The 22,229-nt window shown below is 44.6% G+C and overlaps 1 protein-coding gene across 6 annotated transcripts in view; it reads left to right on the forward strand.

Annotated features, from left to right (window-relative positions):
* Positions 1-22,229, forward strand: part of GRIN2B (glutamate ionotropic receptor NMDA type subunit 2B) — an 815,960-nt gene that overhangs the window by 745,030 nt on the left and 48,701 nt on the right. For all 6 annotated transcript variants that reach the window (XM_081589234.1, XM_081589233.1, XM_081589232.1 and 3 more), the window contains 5 exons: positions 6,327-6,529; positions 7,319-7,490; positions 8,371-8,524; positions 12,827-12,952; positions 15,540-15,769. In XM_081589234.1, coding sequence (XP_081445360.1) covers positions 6,327-6,529; positions 7,319-7,490; positions 8,371-8,524; positions 12,827-12,952; positions 15,540-15,769 — 885 coding nt within the window. The remainder of the gene's footprint in view (positions 1-6,326; positions 6,530-7,318; positions 7,491-8,370; positions 8,525-12,826; positions 12,953-15,539; positions 15,770-22,229) is intronic.

Raw genomic sequence — 22,229 nt, forward strand, 5'->3', positions numbered from 1 at the left:
AGAGCCTGGTGGGCTGCCGTCTGTGGGGTCGCACAGAGTCAGACATGACTGAAGCCACTTAGCAGCAGCAGCAGCCCTCATAGTAGCCCTTACAGTAGCCCTCATAGTCAATAAAAGAGTCTGAAATCCAGTACTTCAGTGTAATCTCAAAAACGACAGATCTCTGTTCGTTTCCAAGGCAAACCATTCAGTATCACAGTAATCCAAGTCTATACCCCAACCAGTAATGCTGAAGAAGCTGAAGTTGAATGATTCTATGAAGATATACAAGACCTTCTAGAACTATCACCCCAAAAAGATGTTCTTTTCATCATAGGGGACTGGAATGCAAAAGTAGGAAGTCAAGAGATATCTGGAGTAACAGGCAAATTTGTCCTTGAAGTACAAAATGAAGAAGGGCAAAAGCTAACACAGTTTTGCCAAGAGAACGCACTGGTCATAGCAAACACCCTCTTCCAACAACACAAGAGAAGACTCCACACATGGACATCACCAGATGGTTAATACCAAAATCAGATTGATTATATTCTCTGTAGCCAAAGGTGGAGAAGCTCTATACAGTCAGCAAAAACAAGACCGGGAGCGGACTGTGGCTCAGATCATGAACTCTTTATTGCCAAACTCAGACTTAAATTGAAGAAAGTAGGGAAAATCACTAGACCATTCAGGTATGACCTAAATCAAATCCCTTATGATTATACAGTGGAAGTGAGAAATAGATTTAAGGGACTAGATCTGATAGACAGAGTGCCTGATGAACTATGGAAGAGGTCCGTGACATTGTACAAGAGGCAGTGATCAAGACCATCTCCAAGAAAAAGAAATGCAAAAAGGCAAAATGGTTGTCTGAGGAGGCCTTACAAATAGCTAAGAAAAGAAGAGAAGCTAAAGGCAAAGGAGAAAAAGAAAGATATACCCATTTGAATGCAGAGTTCCAAAGAATAGCAAAGGAGAGATAAGAAAGCCTTCCTCAGTGAGCAATGCAAAGAAATAGAGGAAAACAATAGAATGGGAAAGACTAGAGATCTCTTCAAGAAAATTAGAGATACCAAGGGAATATTTCATGCAAAGATGGGCACAATAAAAGGCAGAAATGGTATGGACCTAACAGAAGCAGACGATATTAAGAAGAGGTGGCAAGAATACACAGAAGAACTATACAAAAAAGATCTTCATGATCCAGATAACCACGATGGTGTGATCACTCACCTAGAGCCAGATATCCTGGAATGTGAAGTCAAGTGAGCCTTAGGAAGCATCACTACAAACAAAACAAGTGGAGGTGAAGGAGTTCCAGCTGAGCTATTTCAGATCCTAAAAGATGATGCTGTGAAAGTGCCGCACTCAATATGCCAGCAAACTTGGAAACCTCAGCAGTGGCCACAGGACTGGAAAAGGTCAGTTTTCATTCCAATCCCAAAGAAAGGCAATGCCAAATTGTTCAAACTACCACACAGTTGCACTCATCTCACACATTAGCAAAGTAGTGCTCAAAATTCTCCAAGTGAGGCTTCACAGTATGTGAACCGTGAACTTCCAGATGCTCAAGCTGGTTTTAGAAAAGGCAGAGGAACCAGAGATCAAATTGCCAACATCCATTGGACCATAGAAAAAGCAAGAGAGTTCTAGAAAAACATCTACTTCTGCTTTACTGACTATACCAAAACCTTTGACTGTGTGGATCACAACAGACTGTGGAAAATTCTTCAAGAGATGGGAATACCAGACCACATGACCTGCCTCTTGAGAAATCTGTATGCAGATCAAGAAGCAACAGTTAGAACTGGCCATGAAACAACAGGCTGGTTCCAAATCTGGAAAGGAGTACGTCAAGGCTGTATATTGTCACCCTACTTATTTAACTTATATGCAGAGTACATCATGAGAAATCCTGGGCTGGAAGAAACACAAGCTGGAATCAAGATTGCTGGGAGAAATACCAATAACCTCAGACATGCAGATGACACCACCCTTATGGCAGAAGTGAAGAACTAAAGAGCCTCTTGAGGAGAGTGAAAAAGTTGGATTAAAACTGAACATTCAAAAAACGAAGATCATGGCATCTGGTCCCATCACTTCATGGCAAATAGATGGGGAAACAATGGAAACAGTGGCTGACTTTATTTTTGGGGGCTCCAAAATCACTGCAGATGGTGATTGCAGCCATGAAATTAAAAGACGCCTGTTTCTTGGAAGAAAAGCCATGGCCAACCTAGATAGCATATTAAAAAGCAGAGACTACTTTGCTGACAAAGGTCTGTCTAGTCAAAGCTATGATTTTTCCAGTAGTCATGTATGGATGCAAGAGCTGGACCCTAAACACGGCTGAGTGCTAAAGAATTGATGTTTCTGAATTGTGGTGTTGGAGAAGACTCTTGAGAGTCCCTTTGACTGCAAGGAGATAAAGCCAGTCAATCCTCAAGGAAATCAGTCCTGAATATTCATCGGAAGGACTGATCCTAAAACTGAAACTCCAATACTTTGGCCACCTGATGCAAAGAACTGACTCATTGAAAAAGACCCTGATGCTGGGAGAGATTGAAGACAGGAGGAGAAGGGGACGACAGAGGATGAGATGATTGGATGGCATCACCGACTCAATGGACATGAGTTTAAGCAAGCTCTGGGAGTTGGTGATGGACAGGGAAGTCTGGCGTGCTGCAGTCCATGGGGTCGCAAAGATTTGGACATGACTGAGTGACTTAACTGACTGAGTGTCTTTCCCAGATGATGCTAATGGTATAGAACCCGCCTGCCAATGCAGGAGACATAAGAGACACAGGTTTGATCCTTGGGTTAGTAAGATCCCCTGGAAGAGGGCATGGCAACCCACTCCAGTGTTCTTGCTTGAAGAATCCTGTGGACAGAGGAGACTGGCGGGCTGCAATCCATAGGGTTGCAAAGAGTCAGACATGACTGAAAGGACTTAGCACAGTGTCTTTCCCCAGGAGATTGTCCTTGAAGGACTAAGGACCATGTCTTACTCCTTCATTTTCCGAGAAGCAGTTCAGGGTAGTGGGTGGGAGCCCAGGCTCTGGAGTCAGTCAGGCTGGTCAGCTTCAGAGCCAACACTGTGCTCACTTACCTTGATACCATGAGCAAATCATCAGAACCCTCTGATCTCACCTGTAAAATTAGACTTTAAATTGCAGCCTCCATCTCACAAGGTCACTGTGACAATTCATGAGATTCCTGCATGTGTTTGGTACCCAGCACATACTAAGCCCTCAGTAAGCATTGCTTGGTGTTGTTTTCTCTAGCACATAACTCAGTGCCTGGCACAGAACTGATGTGCAGTTGATGTCAGTTGTGTTGCATTGAAGTGAAGCACAGATGTGATCCAGTGAGCTTGACAGGAAGGTGGGAAAAAGAGTGCTAGAAGAGACCCTGTGAGCACATGATTGCTGGGGAAATGAGAATGAGATAGTAAATAAAAACCGATGGATCAGAGAACTGCAGGATCAGAACCTAGCTCTCCAGCTGTGATATGATGAACACAGAGCAGGGTAGGATCACCTACTCCCTCCCCTCTCCCTGTGTGCTGAATGCTCTAAAGTCTGGAAATACGCCATTTTTCATGGCAATAGCTTGTGTAGACTGCTGTTCCTTGAAATAGCCCTTTTTCAGTACTGTACAGGTGCTTTAAAAAATCTAAATGCTAGACATTAGTATAAATACTGTTGAATTTTGTTCCATTTCATTCAATACATTCTTCCAGTGAATTTGTGTTGCTTCCTACCTTAATTCTGCATTGCAGTCTATCTTCTATCCATTCTAGTTTGTGTTATCTGCAATTGGGTGAGCATGACTTTTATTTTGTTTTCTGAAACACTATACAGCCACTTCTAAAAAACAGTCTCCAGACATGTTGCTAGAGACCTTTCTGTGTTGGCACTGATTCATTAAGTGATCTTGTATTTTTCTTTTCTCTTTGGGTATAGATTTTAAACTCCTTTCAAATCTATCAAGTATATAAGGATCTGTATTATATTCCCTTTTGTTCACAAGTTTCATGAAGAAACTTGCCAGCATGCTATGTCTGCAGCATTTTTCTTTCACTGATACGGCAAAGCTGTCAGAAAGGAAAATGCAGCCAACTTGTTGAAACCTGTTCCTGATTAACCTATGTGAACTTCCTAAACTGACTTCCTTTTCTGATTTTAACAAAAGATGTATGTTTCAAAATAGTGAAGTTAATGGTACCAAGATAGATTAGACTCAATGCCCAAACCTCTACCATTTAGGTGAGAAGCCTGGACACAATCCTGAGAGTTGTGGAAGGTTGTTGAAATTTTTGAATAGGAATTATATGATGATACGATGTTTTAAGAAGATCCATCTGGCAGCAGTGTCCACAGTGGATGCGAGCAACACGTTACGTGAGGTTTGGTGTTGCCACAGTGATTCCAGAATAGGCTTCCAGACCATTTGGCTAGCAATAAAGATGGAAGAGAATATATTTGGGTTTAAAGAAGAAAATTCAGTCAGACTATTGGGGTAACAAAGTAGCAGTTAAAAAAGAAAAATAGTTACTTTGGGGCTTCCCAATCTTGTTCACATAATAGAACATGCAGAAAATGTCAATTTGGCCACTGGGGTAACTAGGGCTGCTTGGATAGGGCCATGACCCAATGTCATTGGCCCCCCAGGGCTGGGGCCTCCCTTCTCCAAGCCCCACCTCCCCCATATCACACACAAAAGACATTATTAAGATCTCCACATGGACATTTTTGTTTTAGAAATAAATAGTCTTAGCAGTATGAAGAAAAATAAACTTTCACCAAAGTCAGGACCAGCAGAATGGAAGAGACTAGATGTGTAAAGGGAAACCATGTTTGCTTCAAGGCCTAATTCTGAACAGATGTGCAATATGGCTGACACGCTTGGAAGAAAACTCGTATCAAGGTTAATGCCAAACAAGAGAAGCCAGGCCACCAAGCCACTGCCCATGCTAGAGTGACACAGGAGAACAGAGGCGGTGGCTGCACAGCCTAACTTGGGCATGAAAGTAGGCAATACCCACCAGACACGTACCCACATTTTGGGGGGAGGTATAGACGCACCTAGGGAGGCACTAGATAGAAACTGAGGTGTAGACAAATGCAGAAACAAAGAAGTGACGTTGAGTTTTGTATTAATGTGGAAATCTAAGCCTGTTTGCCTGGAAGTGTATGCAGTCCTGCCCACTTATTGCTCCTTGTTGGTTTTCGAGGTTCGTAAATTAAGTCGTTCTGTAGTTTTGGAGCCTCACCTGCGCTACTAATTTGCTTTGCTGCTTAGAGCAAATTATAGACTGAGAAAATGCAGGAACTTGCCATCTATAATTCCTGGTGCTAATTGAAGATGTTTGGTTATAAAAATTAAAAGGTGTTTCCTTTTTCTTCAGTAAACTCAATGATAGAGTGAGAGCAAGAACCTTACCAATAAGGCGTGCAGATTCTATTATAAAAACGGGAATGAACGGCTCTTTTAAAAAGGAATGGAGCCCACACGTTTCTCCCAGCGCCTGGCAGTGGGGCCACCATATGCCTGATGCCAGGGGCACCCTGGAGTGTGTGACATGGGGGCACACGGCCCATGTGGCCACATGTGACAGCTCACAGAGAGACCTCTCTGATTCCCCCTGGGGTGCCCACCCAGTCCAGCAGGTGCATGTCTGTGCTGACCTGTGACATTCATCACCCCCTTGACCACACTCTTCTCCAGGCAAGCTGTACTCTAGTCTTTCATCCTGACTCACCGTTTTATTCCAATTCAGATCCACCCAGTTGTCCACATGGCTTCCCCCTGGACCTCTGGCACAGGCCAAAACACATCCTTCTGGATTATTTGCTCCAGTCACTCTGTTGACCTTTCCAGAGCTACTCTCTGCTCTCATCATCCCACTCCTCACTATAGTTAAGGAGAAAACGCTGCCAGGCATTCCAGGCAGGTAGCTCCGGCCTCCTCCAAGCACTGGGACAGACACCAGTTTTTGCACTTGTCACTGGGCACCATAAACATTTGATTACACTTCGACTCCTTCACTCCATGTGAGCTTGATGAAGGGCAGGGCTTCTTTGAGCCCCGGGACTTAGCAGTGTGCCCGGCACATAGTAGGCCCTCTTTTCACATTTGGTACATGGGTGAGTAAATGAATATCCTGCCTTCCTTAGATCCAGACACAGTATTCTCATCCTGAGCACATGGTCTAAGGAGGATCCATCTCTCTACTATGGACAAAGCCAGCATCTTTGACCTTCGTTTAGCAGCTGCCTGGGTGATGCCAGGAGAGGCCACCCTGTCTCTGCCAGTGGTTTCTGAGTCTTTCCTTTATCCCTGTGCAGGTAGGGAAGTGGAAAGACAAGTCCCTGCAGATGAAGTACTATGTGTGGCCCCGAATGTGTCCTGAGACGGAAGAACAGGAGGATGACCACCTGAGCATCGTAACACTGGAGGAAGCCCCATTCGTCATTGTGGAGAGCGTGGACCCTCTGAGTGGAACCTGCATGAGGAACACGGTCCCCTGCCAAAAGCGCATCATCTCTGAGTATGTCACCTTCCCCAGGGCTCTGGGGAGGGAGTGGGGCCTGGGACAGTCAGATTGGCCCCAGCCGTTGGCACCAGGCTGGGATCCGAGACACAGAATCGATTGGGCGCCATGTCTGAATCCTGTTACTGTTGAGTGATGGGGTTTCTGGCAGCCCTGTGGTCTGGCATCTAGTTCTATCCAGATCATGACCCAGGAGGATTGCTGCTAAACCTGTTATGATTTCTGAGGCTTTGCCTGGGTCTCCATGAGATTCAAGTTCATAGAGATTTAAATTTACTTTGGCTTTGAAAGATATTTTTTTTCGGTCAGCATGTCTTGACATTGTAAGATTTAGAAACATTTTGGGAAATAGATAAAACTAATCTTATGTTGTTAGAAGTCAGGATAATGGTTCATTTTTGGCGAGGGTGGAAAGAGTCTGGAAGGGAGATCAAGAGGCCTTAAGGTGCTGGTAACTCTTCTGTATCTGGATTTGGGTTCTGGTTAAATGGTTGAGTTCCATGTATGAAAATTCATCTAGCTGAACCCGTCGGATATCTGTACTTTCCTGATGCATTTTATACTTCAAAGGAGCATTGAAAATTATGAGAAAACATGGTCCAGTGTGATGAGATAATGAGATTATTTTAGTTCTGTGTTCTGATTTATTTCCTCACTCAGGCCTGATATTAATTGTGCTGAGCTGTGAAGGGGTGCCCGCTTTGTGGTTGGAGTTTTAATGGCAAAGGGTAATATTTTGCCTCTTGTATAAAAGCCTGGTGTTTGTTTGTTTCTTTACCCGGTTAGAAATAAAACAGATGAGGAGCCAGGTTACATCAAAAAGTGCTGCAAGGGGTTCTGTATTGATATCCTTAAGAAAATTTCTAAATCTGTGAAGTTCACCTATGATCTTTACCTGGTTACCAACGGCAAGCATGGGAAGAAAATCAATGGAACCTGGAATGGTATGATTGGAGAGGTGAGTGTCAGGAGTTAAGGGCCATTTCCATGTTTCATTTATTTCATCTAATATAAAAAATGCTTATTTCACAATCAGCATTTTTTATTGGAGTATAACTGCTTTTACAATATTGTGTTCATTTCTGCTGTATAACATCATGAATCAGTTATATGTAAATGTATATCCCCTCTCTCTTCTGCCTCCCTCTCACCCTCCATCCCACCCCTCCAGGTGATCACAGAGCACTGAGCTGAGCTCCCTGCACTATACAGCAGCTTCCCGCTGTTGTTTAGCCGCTCAGTCATGTCTAACTCTTTTGCTTCCCTATGGACTGTAGCCCGCCAGGCTCCTCTGTCCATGGAATTTCCCAGGCAAGAATACTGGAGTGGGTTGCCATTTTCCTTCTCCAGGGTATCTTCCCGACCCAGGGATCGAACTCCTGTCTCCTGCATTGGCAGGCGAATTCTTTAGCACTGAGCCACCAGGGAACCTCCCCACCCCCCAGCTATCTAGAAAATATAAAATTGTACAGTTGACTCTTGAACGACATAGGTTTAAACGGTGTGGTTCCATTTATACATGGATTTTTCTCAATAAATACACCATCGGCCCTCCTTACCTGTAGGTTTTGCATGTTGGGATTCAACCAACCACAGATCCTGTCCTGTGTTTACAAGCAGCAGTTGGTGGAATCTGAAGATAAGGAGGGCTGACTGTGGGACTTAAAGAACCTCAGGTGTTGGTATCCACGGCAGGTACTAGTGTCCTGAGGGATGACTGTAAATGAAATGTACTGTTCCCACTATACAAAGGGAAGCACTCTAGGGCCCCGAATATTTTCCCCATGTTGACCCCTCACCTTCCTGGGCACTCTTAACTCTTACACCCTTTTCCTCAGGTGGTCATGAAGAGGGCCTACATGGCAGTGGGGTCGCTGACCATCAACGAGGAACGATCGGAGGTGGTCGATTTCTCCGTGCCCTTCATAGAGACTGGCATCAGCGTCATGGTGTCACGCAGCAATGGGACTGTCTCACCTTCTGCCTTCTTGGGTGAGTGATGGGCTTGCAGGTGTGAAGAATATGGATGCAAGGACAAGTAGAGGAAATGAGGAACAGGTACAGGCCAGGCTCTCTCAGTCAGGAGCTGGTTTGCCAGGAGCTTCCCTCAGCCAGGGATTTCATTGTGGGGACCTCAGAACTGATCTTTCTCCAACATGGAAACGGAAGAACACCCTCAAAAATAAGAAGGCATCATTCCCTATTTAAAAAAGAAATAACAATGCCGGACCGGTAGCAAGGGATCCTACGTGAGTCCCACTCCTGCCACTTTCTGTCGTTTAACCTAGCACAAGCTTGCTCCATGCTGGGGCCCCGTCTCTTCATCCACTATTGCTGTTGTTCAGTGCTAAGTTGTGTGCTGCTCTTCCTGACCTCGTGGATAGCAGCACGCCAGTCTCACCTGACCTTCACTATCTCCCGGAGTTTGCCTAAATTCATGTCCATTGAGTCAGTGATACTATCTAACCATCTTATCCCCTGCCACCTCCTTCTCCTCCTGCCCTCAATCTTTCCCAGCATCAGGGTCTTTTCCAATGAATCAGCTCTTAGCATCAGGTGGCCAAAATATTGGAGCTTCAGCTTCAGCATCAGTCCTTCCAGTGAATATTCAGGGTTGATTTCCTTTCGGATTGGCTGGTTTAATCTCCTTGCTGTCCAAGGGACTCTCAAGAGTCTTCTCCAGCACCGCAATTCGAAAGCATCAGTTCTTTGGCACTCAGCCTTCATCCATAGAAGAAGGCATTTTGACTAGCTGATCTATGAAGCTGCTTCCTGCTTTAATAACGTCTAGTTCTGGATATCATTCAAATACCTATTTATTTCGAATTATCTTCAAGAATGGATCTCAGTGCTACCAAAAAAAAAAAAAAAGGTTTTCTGCCTTCACATTACTTTTCAGAGGCTTTGCCAAATCAAGCTATTCTGACCCTAACCTATCCCCCACCCTTCCCCATAGGAACCTGTACCTCACTCTCCATCGTCACTTATGTGTCAAAAGCCTTCCATATGATATAAGACCGGGTGAGGTGAGGCCAAGATTTCAATTAGATGAGGTCTTTTGTGAGCTCATACTCCATATTTTTTTGCAGGGACTGTGAGAGCAAGGGATTGGAAAATAAAATGTCACCTTGAAAACAAACCGCTGGCTAGAAGATAGGAAGCTAGTTTGGTCCTGAACAAGCTGAAAGCCCTTGGGCCAGTCACCATCTCTCTAAAGGACATTAATACTTTTTTGTAAGGATATTGGAATAGGCAACGACTAACACTTCTTTCAGCTCCAATCTGGGGGGAATTATTGAAGGAACATACTCCAAGGCAGAGTTACAGATTCCAGCGAATTTTTCTATAATTACTCAGATTTCTCAACTAACCTCTCACTCACAGTAAAACGACTCTCGCCCTGCCAATTTTACGTGAAATGTTATTGGATAGCGCACACCACGTATATTAATCCTCAGAGCAGTTTTATGTATTTTATTTGCTTTTTCTCCTTTACAAGGGTAATTGAAACATTAAAAGATACAAATAAACCATATTGTAATTCTCACCTTGTCAGCCCAGCACTAACTTTAACTTCTAAACTAGAAGACCCAGTGACACTTCACTGTAGCTCTAGGATGACATAGAAATGCCAGGCAGGGTGTGTATGTGTGGAGGAGGAACAGTCAGTTAATTACAGGAGTAAGTGAAATCAATATTTATTGAACACTTATTATGTGAAGGCCCAGGCATCGCTCTACCAACTTCGATTATATTATTTCATTGGCACTATTAACATACCCAGTTTATGGCTTAGGAAACTGAATCTCATTTATGTAATTTTCCAGCAGTCTCCCAGCTAGTAAGGAGCAGATCCAGGATTAAAGTTTAGATGTGGCTGCCCTTGCAGCCCGTGTCCTAGTACATGTGGGGCCATTTCAGAGCTCAACTCCTAAATCAGGAACCGGTCCAGTGGGCTGGGACTAAGATGTGATTTTAAATGGAAAAGCACAGACTTTTGCCCTCAGAAGCCCTCAATTTTTATAACCTGGCCCTGCCACCTTCTGAGTATGAACTTACAAAGGGCTGGGACCGTTGAGTCTTAATTTACGGCTCTGTAAAATACATACAATAATCCATAATGAAAGGGCCGTTATTAAAGGACCATAGGAACTATGTGATGAGGTACTTTCTAAATTGTGTAGACCAGTACAGATATTTTTTTGTGTTTCATGTACTGAAAGTTGCCCTGGGCCTAATGAGGGGAAAGAAAGCCTGGAGACAGTGCTTTTACTCGGTTATTCCCTAATCTTGGACAAAGTGAGATTGGAGTAGAATTGCAGTCAGTCAGAACCAAGGAGGAGAGGGTTTCTACTCCACTTTTTTATTGTTCAGTCACTCGGTTGTGTCCGATTCTGTGACCCCATGGACTGCCAGGCTCCTCTGTCCTTCACTATCTCCCAGAGTTTGCTCAAATTCATGTCCATTGAGTTGGTGATGCCATCCAACCATCTCGTCCTCTGCCACCCCCTTCTCCTCCTGCTTTCAATCTTTCCCAGTATCGGGGTCTTTTCTAATGAGTCAGCTCTTAGCATCAGAGGGCCAAAATATTAGAGCTTCAGCTTCAGCATCAGTCCTTCCAATGAATAGTCAGGGTTTATTTCCTTTAGGCTTGACTGGTTTGACTCGACACTCTAGAGGCTTTGAACTGTACCTTCCACCCTCACATCTCTGGCTGCCACTGAAAGGTTTTGCATTTCACAATTGGAGTGTGCCTTATCAAGGTTCTTTTTAAATTAATTAAGTGACCAGGCTGTTATAATTCCCTTCGGAGTTCAAAAGTAAAGTAGATTTCAAAGTTAAGGAAATATTTTTGAATTTCCAGTCCATTTTCCCCCTTTTCAGTTTCATCTTTATTAATGGTTTGGAAGATGGAGAAAACAGCATGTTAATTCACTTAGTTCAGAGTTTACAATGTGATGTGACAGCTATAAAAGGCCAGAACTATTTTGAGGCACAATTGAGGAAGCATTGTATTGTAGGACTGAAGAGTGATTGTCCCTTTTCACAGGCCTCCAGAGAGAGAGCTCTTGGAATTCAGTGTTCAATTACTGGACACCTCTGAGCCAGAGAGATTTAGATCAACTGGAAGAGAGTCTCCAAAAATGATTAAAGAAATTAAAGAAAGCAAGTGTAGAACATTCCTATCTTGCCTGGTCTTGTCCCATCAACCCTGTCACCCGGAAATAAGGACTAGATTGTGCTTGTATTGTTAATTATCATGTTCCTCTGTTATTTGCTACATTCCCAGTGCTGTAGATACTGATATTTAATTTAGATTGATTTTTTTAACATTGACATAATCTCATACACTAATGATATCTAGTAAAATATACCATATCCAAGCAGGCTGAAAAAGTTAATCTAGGCAGGAAAGTTTACGAGAAGTGAGGCAAGGAGGCAAGGGAGTCATTCATTGTACTTAAGTATTACTGAACCAATTCAAGCCTCCAAGAGTTACTGAGTTTGTTGAGAATGAACTGGGCCGCAAGGTTTGAAAATGTTACTGAAAGCTCTGCTAGGTCCCACTGTGGGGTGTGGCATATAGATGGGGGTGTAAACCAAGAGTGGGTCCCACAGGACTCACTTACTCCATGTCTAGTGTAGGGTTGGCCAAAAAGTTCGTTTGAGTTTTTCTGTAAGATGTTAGGAAAAATCAGAACGAACCTTTTGGCCACATGTGTGTGTGCTCAGTCGCTTCAGTTGTGTCCGACTTTTTGCGACCCTACGGACTGTAGCCTACCAGGTTCCTCTGTGCATGGGATTCTCCAGGCAAGAATACTGGAGTGGGTTGTCATGCCTTCCTCCAGGGGATCTTATCGACCCAGGGATCAAACCCACGATTCCTGCAGCTCCTGCACTGTAGGTGGATTCTTTACCACTAAACCACTGAGGAAGCCCAACTTTTTGGCCACCTCAATACTTATTCTAGTTCCACTGTTTACCAAAAACCCAGATATCAGTCTAATCGTGGCAGAAACTATCTCTATAGTCTCAAAAAGGACAGGCAAGAGGCTGTCCTTCTCATGAGTTTGAAAGACAATAAATTTCCACATGCTTATCCGGGGAATGGAAATAGTCAGACACAGCCTCTTACTCCTCCCTAACCCAGGCCCTGGCTCTCTGAAAGGAGCACACACTTGTGATTTCTGTTTCCCAAAGAGACGCATCGCACGGAGTGAAGGAACGCGTAACTAAATCAGGACCCGTTCATTCTCTGTTTTAACCCCGAGTGCTGATGTTCTCCTTCCCCAGAGCCATTCAGCGCTGACGTGTGGGTTATGATGTTTGTGATGCTCCTCATCGTCTCGGCCGTGGCCGTCTTTGTCTTCGAGTACTTTAGCCCCGTGGGTTACAACAGGTGCCTCGCTGACGGCAGAGGTAAGGCGGCTGTAACCGCTGCATGTCTGCCTTTTTCTAGTTCGCGACTCTGAATCTCTGTGCCCCTCACCTGCTGTCTGCCTCCTCCCTAACCTTCAGTCTTGTAGGTCATCCCCTTGGTGACTTGTTAGAAAGACCCCAATTAAGATGCTAGTTTGAATCTGTGTGTCCCCTCCCCGGCTCAAGCCTGAACCCAAGCCCAGTTCCAGCCCTGGGCAAGTGAGAGCAGAGCTGGCAGGAGATACGTGTAACACAACCATGTTAGAGGAAACCGCTGTGATAACCTTAGGCTACGATAAGCAGTCTGTCTGATCAGGTGGGCTAACAAGGCAGATGAGATGCGTGTGTTGAGAATAAGAAAAAAAGTAGACTGAATCATGGGAAAGCAAGGGCTAGAATTAGTTTCAGAATTTTCCGAATTCATAGAATAAAACATCTAGAATGGTAAAAAAAAAAAAAAAAGAAAAAATAGGTCACCCCAGGGTACATGCCAGGGTAGTTGTGACTGAAAGATTTCTCCACAGCCAAAGGATCACCTCTGGTCTCTACAGCATGTGTCCGCAGCTCACATCCCTCTGCCAAGAGGTAGAGATTTGGGTGTTAAATAAAATGGCCAGGAGGTAATAGTTCTCACCCTCAGCTACTCTTAGGGGTGGTCTATCCATCTTCGTGGCTATGAAGGTCCACCCATGTGTTTGAGGCATTTGTGAGACTTCACACAAAGTTTACTAGATTTCCAAAGGGGGCCATGGGATCCTTCTAAATATCTCTTCTAAAACTTCCTGAGAACCCCAGGATTAGGAAATATTATGCCCTCTCTGAGTCTTTTCCTGTCCACAATGTGAGCTTTATCCTGGAATTATGCCTCAAAAAGGAGAGATTCTTAATACATTAAGAATTAACTATAGGGCACTTAAAAGACAAAGATACAAAGACCTCATATTCCAATATTCTGAATATTCAATATTCAAGTCCAGAGCGGGATTCTAACCACTATATGTTTCAAAATAGCAGTTCTCTACCTTGGTTGCATATTAGAATAACGACTCCACCGGGTGCCAGGCAGTGATATTTTGTCAAAGCTCCCCTTGTGCTTCTGTTGAATTCACAGTCCAGGCTATGAACCACTCCTACACTGAAGGATTTCCAGGTGCACACCTACCTTCTCATCTGGGGTATGCATTCTGGGCTGGAAATTTTAATGTCTCCACCATACAGAATAGTCAAGTGCTTCCGGCTTGTGCCAAAAGGTCACCCAAAGGCCATGACTACTCCCCATCCTGATTAGTAACAAGTGAGACATTGGAGAAGCCCAAGAGTACCTACATATGTTGGCGATGTTACAAACTAAAGCCAGCATGTACCCTCCCCGACCCACAAAGAAAACCAAAGCGGCAAATATTCAGACACCAAATTCAGAGCAAGAACTTACAATGACTCACTTTACCAAAGGATGCTTGTCGTCGCCAAGGAATTCAACACAGGGCCACTTTAAATATTAAGTCTCCTTGGGGCATCTTACAGCATACAAAACTTTGATTTAGACACAACTCTTTCAATATGCATCTGCTCCATGAAATAAGGTCCACACATACAGATGTGTGTGCGCAGTTACATCTTAGGCCCGACATGTGTAGTCACTGATGATTTAGGTGGCAGAGCAGATGCTCAAAGGATTGCAGAAAGCATCGTAAGACCTGTGCTAATGTGCTGTAAAACTGTGTGCGCAGATGTTCGTTTCTGCAGCAGAGGAGCTGCCAGCAGACGCAGGGAGCAGGCAAGGTTTCACCATCGCCAAGCAGAGAAAGCAGAGAGGTCACAATAAATTTATGGGCAGAAGCCCTGCATGATCTACATAAAGTTTGGGTGGAGGACAAAGACAGCCTACCTTTCTGCCTTTAGATTCATGTGGCCAAGCCAGGGATCTGCGGCTGACTCTCTGGGCCTCCTGGTGTTCTCTTACACAAAAGGCAGGTGCTGCTGAAGGAAACCAGGTGGGAGGTGTTGGCATGGGTGTGAGGTCAAGATTTGCCTTTGAAACACTGAGTACTGAGTGCTAGAAGCCAAAGAAAAATCAGGATCAACTGCATTCAAAGCGGTGTCAGTGAATAAAATTGGAGGAGGCCTGTGACCAATGGGCAGAAAAGAACCTGCATGGTTCTTGCTCATCTTCTTTGAAGTTTAATTGCTTTCTTGGTAGATACAAATATAAATTTTAAGAACAACAATAATGAGGATGCAAAGGTGACCACAGTGGGATGGTTGCCTTTGTTACTCAGTTTTGATGGGATCTTAATGGTTTTCCGTCCATCAAGGCAGAAAGCTGGCTCCTCCATCGTCCTGGTTGAGTTATGGTCATTGGTTGGAGTAAGATCCCCCACACATCCCAGGCCTCTGGTTTTTCTCTTCTGCCTTCCAGAGGGCCCCAGAAGAAGTGAGACATGAACTCTCGACTGAAAAAGCCACCTATGAAAGGGCTGGGGCTTCACTGGCTGAGCAGGGAATTTATCAGCCTATGTACTTGTAGGTTTAAATGGAATCTGTGAGTCTGTCTTGACCTTCTATCCTTGTCTTTTTGTCCCACCAGAGCCAGGTGGCCCATCTTTCACCATCGGCAAAGCTATTTGGTTACTGTGGGGTCTGGTGTTTAACAACTCCGTCCCCGTGCAGAACCCCAAGGGTACCACGTCCAAGATCATGGTGTCCGTGTGGGCCTTCTTTGCCGTCATCTTCCTGGCCAGCTACACTGCCAACTTAGCTGCCTTCATGATCCAAGAGGAGTACGTGGACCAGGTATCCGGCCTGAGTGACAAAAAGGTAGGAGCACCACTTGAAACCGCCCATCTTTTCCCTCGGTCCCCTTCTAAGCTGTACTCAGAGCTCTCGTGGACCTGTTAATTTTCTAAATCTCTAAAATCGACTGTTCTTTCTTATGACTCTTTAAATTGGGATGCGGGAGCAGAAATCAGTGTCCCCACTGAAATAATATCACTTCACGTTCGCCTTCTCATTTGTGAAAGGTCGGTGCCAGCAGGCTCTGGGCTGCAAATGAGGGGCTTGGTGTGTTAGCCGCTTTCTGAGCACAGGGCTCCTATTGTTGGGTACGCTCAGCACAGGGCTGTGAATTTGGGGTGTCATTAGAGGGCCGCCCCGCGCACCCACCCTGAGCACACCAGCTCCTTAAGCCTTCATTTTCTACCCAGGGCTGTTCCTGTGTGCTCCCGCTTTGTTCCTTTGCACTCTCGCATATTCCCAGGGCTGGGAAGGAGAATTGTTCTCATTGCGTCCTGAAGAAAAGTAGCTGCCCTTTAACTAGATGATTGTCCAGGGTGGGGGGGTGCACCCATGAATGGGCTGTCCCTGAACCCAGCGCAGGCCTCGTTGCTGGCCTGTGCCATGGCCCCGGGGGGGTGGGGGGGTGGGGGGGCAGCATATCTGCTGGTTGCAATGGTCTCTGGGTGAGGATTTGCAAAACCCATGCTCAGCACCTGTGACTCTCCAGGTCTGCTGGGACCATCAGTTTCCATGGAGCTCTGTCACCTGCACTTCTGGTAACTGGGGTGGTCCAACCCTGGCACTAGGGGCTGCCTTCCCAGAGTGCCAAGCCAAGCTTCTGGACACCCCAGATCCCTCTAGAGACATTCACTTACCACAAACCTCCTCCTCTCTGCTTTCTTAAGATTTAGAAACCGTGATTTCCCATCCCTGCCCCCAGGAGAAACTGTATGATACAGACAGACCTGTATGAGACCAGACAGATCACATGTAGTTAATGGTTTATCACATGCACATTTTTCCTCAAGATAAACCTAATTAACCACTAAGCAAATGGTTTGGGAAGAGGGAAAAGGAGAAGATGGTCTCTTTGGGGGCTCCAGTTATGGTTTCTCCATCTACTCATCCCTGCTCATCAAGAACATTCAGAAGCATGAAGAAATAACAAGCTTGTTAAGGAAATGAATATATACATATATATATATATATATATGTGTGTATACACACACAGAACGATCACTCATGATGTTTTCCTCTTTATGTCAGCTCTTTCTCTGGTGTATCTTCCTTTTCACTTTATTTTTCTTCCTTACTTTTTAAACTATCCCCTCTCTTGTATTTCCTTCTCCTTTACTTTTAAGCTTTTTTTTTTACTCCTTTATTCGAACTCCTAATTTATTATGCATTTATTCAGATATTCATCTATCTATTACTTCATTCATTTTAAGCCTTTCTCACCTTGTCCGTTTGTCATTATCCTTCCTTCACCATCATGATCCCCTCAGAAAATCTGAGCTAGACCTCTCCTCTCACTCCCTTCTACAATTGCTTTTTGTGCCCATTTCTGTAACCTGGGCAGTCATGGGCTGAGAACAGCTGATCCCTCAGGGCTCCATACCTGGACCTGGCATAGCTGCAGTGGGCCGTATGTGTGTGTGTGTGTTAGTCACTCGGTCATGTCCAACTCTTTGTGACTGTAGCCCGCCAGGCTCCTCCTTCCATGGGGATTCTCCAGGCAAAAATACTGGAGTGGGTTGCCATTTCCTCCTCCATGGGATCTTCCCAACCCAGGGATCAAACCCGGGTCTCCTGCATTACAGACAGATTCTTTACCCTCTGAGCCACCAGGGAAGCCCTTGTCTCAGGTACAGCAATTAAAATCCTTTGAAAACACATGCTCTCCAGGATACTTAAAAACCTGTTGGTTTTGTGGTGCGTACACTTAATTGGTGGTGGTGGTTTAGTCGCTCAGTCATGTCAGACTCTTATGATTTCATGGCTCATCTGTCCGTAGGATTCTCCAGGCAAGAATACTGGACTGGGTTGCCATTTCCTCCCCCAGGGGATCTTCCCAACCCAGCGATTGAACCCAGGGCTCCTGCATTGCAGGCAGATTCTTTACCCTCTGAGCCACCAGGGAAGCCATGCCCCTCCTCAAACAGAAATGTGACAGAGGCATGGCAGGGCTCATCCCCACATGTGGGTCCGGCAGAGGTGCGGAGGACCGTGTCCTCACATCAGGGAATGGCAGAGGTGTGGCAGGTCCTGTCCCCATGCAGAGGGTGGTGGGACCATGTCCCTTTGCAGTACACAACGTGCTCGAGGTCACAGTACTCTGGGCCGTTCAGTGGGGGAGCCACCACTTTTATCACATTGTTTTCTTCCGATGCCTCCGAGAATTCATTAGGACACTGTATTTATGTTTTTCATCCTCTCAAGGGCCATCCAGCAACAACTGAACGATTTTCTACTTGAGCTAAGCATAATTGAGATGGAGGGAGGTTGTTTTCCCTTCTGCGGCTTTGAAAGAACATACCGTTCTGGGCCATGCCACTTGAACAGAGAGGCTCTGCCCCTGTCTGTCCTCCACGCCATGTTGGTTATGTTCTGAAAAGATGGATCCCACCTTTGCTTGAAAAACTCTGTTGCTCCATTGCTTACAGAGTAAAGGTGACTTTTTTCATATGTGGCTTTCAGAGCTTTTACTAATGATCCCCAGTGTGTGCCATCAATTCCATCTCATCCCGTATGTAGACTCTTATATCCTATGTTCCAGGCATCCTTGCCTCTTTCTCTTTCCCAACCACGTGCCTCTGCACCTGCCTGGGTTGTTCTCCTCACTTCTGCACTCACCACACTCCTACTGAAATGGCAAGACAAATTTGAGATCACATTATTTGTAAAGCTTTCTCATCTGGGAAGTTAGCCATTGTCTTCTCTGTCCTGGCAATCATTTGTACCTTTGTTATAACCCTTGTCTCCTACATTGTAATCTACAGACCTGTACCTGACCTGTACCTTTATCTTCCTCTATTTTTTAATATTTGTTTTTGGCTACACTGAGTATTAGTTGTGGCATATGGGCTCAGTAATTTCAGGACATGAGTTTAGTTGCCCTAGGGCATGTGGAATCTTAGTTCCCTGACCAGGGATCATACCCATGTCCCTTGCATTGGAAGGCAGATTCTTAACCACTGGACCACCAAGGAAATCCCTCTCCCCCTATTTGACCATGTGCTCCACAATGTCAGTGACCATAACTTGGTTATCATTTTTATAAAAAGTCTGTGGGAAGAGAAGGAGAGAAGCATATTGAATAGTCTCTTGCACAGAGCAATGGACTGAGCATGACAGGCAAAGAAAACAGCAAGAGAAAAGAGCCCTTTAACAGCTATTCAGCTTGAACATGGTGATCTGATCCATTTCAGAACTCTGCAAATGACAAAATAGTAAATGGTAAGCATCCTACCAGAAAGTGTCAACATCATTTACATAATTATAGAAAACATTCAAGTAACTAATAACATACGACTGCATATCAGTGTCAGGAGCAGTATTATAAATCAGAGTTTTCTGAAAGTACACTTAAAATGTCAAAATTCTTATTAGTTTTCCTTCAAAACACCTAAAGAAAGCTGAGTCTTGGGAATGACTGCGTTAGAGGAAGTATATTCTGTGAATTTAGAAAAAAAATAATCAAGCCATCAAAGCCATAACATTTTGCTTTGCAAAGAAATGAGGTGATTTTGAAGATTCTTTTTCCAGTGTAATTAAATTTTAATCAGGGAAGGTAACATTTGAAGTGGAGAAAGGTTTCTAAACTTGTTTTGACTCTCATAGATGACATATCTTCTATGTAACTCAGACCAAATGGTAAATATTGTGGAGTGATGATGGGAAGGTATTTGTTGTCATTAAATTTATATATTTTAAGAAATTAACTTCAAGTTTATGGCAGGAAAGTGTTCCTGGGTCTCATTTATATCAAGGTAGAAAGTCAGAATGTTCAGAGATAAATTCCCATGGCATCCTATTTTGGGGTTCCTTTTTACTGGATGACTTCCATCTTGCAATAGCACATTTCATCAGTGAATTCAGAACGATTCCATTGCATCTATAACTAAAAATGGCTGCAAGTTCTAACATTTAGCAGCCCTACTGTACATTCCTTCAGCTCCCCCAGTGGGAGGAGGCTGTAAGGGAGCTGGTGACATCTTTCTTCTCTTAACAAAGAGCCACAATGCTCATTCTCATATTCTCAGCTCTCCAGATGGATTTCTCATTTCGCAGTCTGCCAACCACCATGTGGAGGGGAAAGAGCTTGGCCAGACAAACAGGAGACATAGTCTCTGGGCATTGGATACATTAAGTATGTTGAGTATATGTTACACAAATGATATTCGTGAGGTATGATTATTCCCATTTTATAGATTAGAACACTGAGGCTCCAGGATATTTAGTGATTCCATAAAGCCCTACATTATCAAGTGACAGAGCCAAGGTTTGAGTTCCTATGTGTCTGCCTCTAAAAACTACTTTGCCAGTATGTCTCCCTTGTAGCTAATCCTAGACAACATTATGACACAGCTAAGGATTGGTATTAACACCCTGCACCCACTTTTTCATTTAATCTTCTCATTTAATGACTTTCAGTTTTGGTTCCACTTAATCTATCCCTTCTCAGGTCACCGTACACCACCACTACCACGACTGCTACGACTACTTCTACTGATAATAATAGTAACAGTTATCATTATTATTAATATAACTTCAACAATGATATCTCTGTGAACATTTTTCAGCTCTCAGGAACCAGGCATAATGCCAAATACATTACATAGATTATCTTATGTAATGGTGCTTTTAATATCTTCATTTGTAGATGAGAAAATTGAAGCTTGCAGAGGTTAAGTCATCTGCCCTTCTGATGTTCCTGGCTGGATAATAGCCCCTAAACAGCATGTCACCGTGTCTAGATCCCAGTGCTCTTTCCAGCTAATCCTTTCTTTCTAACCTTCCCATCTACCTTTCTGATGCTTAACAAGTGAGATCCTTCTCCTTTACTAAAGAGTAGCTAGCTATCTGATTAACTCACCCCAAATAATTAGATAGTGTTTTAGCATTTGCCTTTTATTTCATAAGTTTTTCAGAGGCATGACTTTGAATGGAGGGTGATATTTCCTGGGTTTGAGCAGGCTTACTGCCCACAAGATTGACTTTAGCATGGGCCTTCTGTGACCAGGAGCTTTAAGCCACGATTGGAGGGTGGGAGAGGGGTGGGAGTAGGGAAAGAGGTCAGGGGCTGGAGGAAGCCTGCTGGGGGGCGCAGAGGCTGCCAAGGTCACTAGAGGCTGCCGTCAGGCCATGGGGCTCCTGAGGGTACCTAGCTGCATCCCGCCTCACTCATTCTCACCACATGAGTGACATATGCCCGCATTATATTTTGTTGGTTCTTTTCCTCGGGGAACTACAGGAACTTTATTCACTTGAAATATCAAAACGTTGTTTCTCTAACTAATGAGGGCAGGCATCTTCGCTTGCAGCATTGACAGTGCCATCAGGACAGCCTTCTTAAACCTGAGGACCCCATGGCTTTTCTAGACAATGACCCTTCTGAGTTTCTGAGAAGTTCCACAAGCATCTGGAAACTGCCTCATATCCTTCTGGCAGATAGGCACTGTATGACTTTTTAAATCAGTATGCAAACGAATGTGTCATTGTGCATCCTGGAAGAAACCCAGCCTGGTGAGGCATGCATTTACACCACAGCTACAGTGATGTGTGATGCTTGGGGGGCATTTGATCATGAGTGAGGAAATGAGCCTTGCTTTCCCCTGTACAAATGGGACTTTCTCGCCCTATTAACTTTATGCTGGGAGCCAGTGGGAGACAGCTGACCTCAAGCCTGATCTGTCGCACACTGGTCCTGGCCCAGGCCATCTTGGTCAGGTCCTGGAATACTGAGCTAAAAAAAAGCTCACCAAGGCACACAGCAGGCATGAGCAAGTAGCTGGGCACCAAGAAATGAGGGCCTGGGCCTGGCCTTCAGGTAGCTGAGCAAAATAAGGAAATGATTTATTGCGTGGCATCCCTCAGAGATGTCAGAGCTCTGGTCCTTTTGTTGAAACTGGTCTAGAGCAGTTCTGGAGGGGGACTTCCCTGGTGGTCCAGTGATTAAGAATCTGCCTTGCAATACAGGGGATGTGGGTTTGATCCCTGGTGGGGGAACTAAGATCCCACATGCCACGGGGCAACTAAGCTTGGGCACAGCAGCTACTTAGCCTATGTACCCTGGAGCCCATGAGCCACAGCTAGAGAGCCTGTGTGCCACAAGGAAAGATCCTACATGACATAATGAAGATCCCACATGCTGCAACTAAGATTCAACACAGACAAATAAATAAATTTTTTGAAAAAAGGACAGTTCTGGAGGAAATGACAGGAGAAGAAAACTCCCCAAACCCTGGGGTTGTACTGGGTACAGGACACGCATGGCTTGGGG

Source organism: Giraffa tippelskirchi, chromosome 4, assembly GCF_054371585.1.
Source record: "Giraffa tippelskirchi isolate mGirTip1 chromosome 4, T2T-mGirTip1v1.2.pri, whole genome shotgun sequence".
Lineage (NCBI taxonomy): Eukaryota > Metazoa > Chordata > Mammalia > Artiodactyla > Giraffidae > Giraffa > Giraffa tippelskirchi.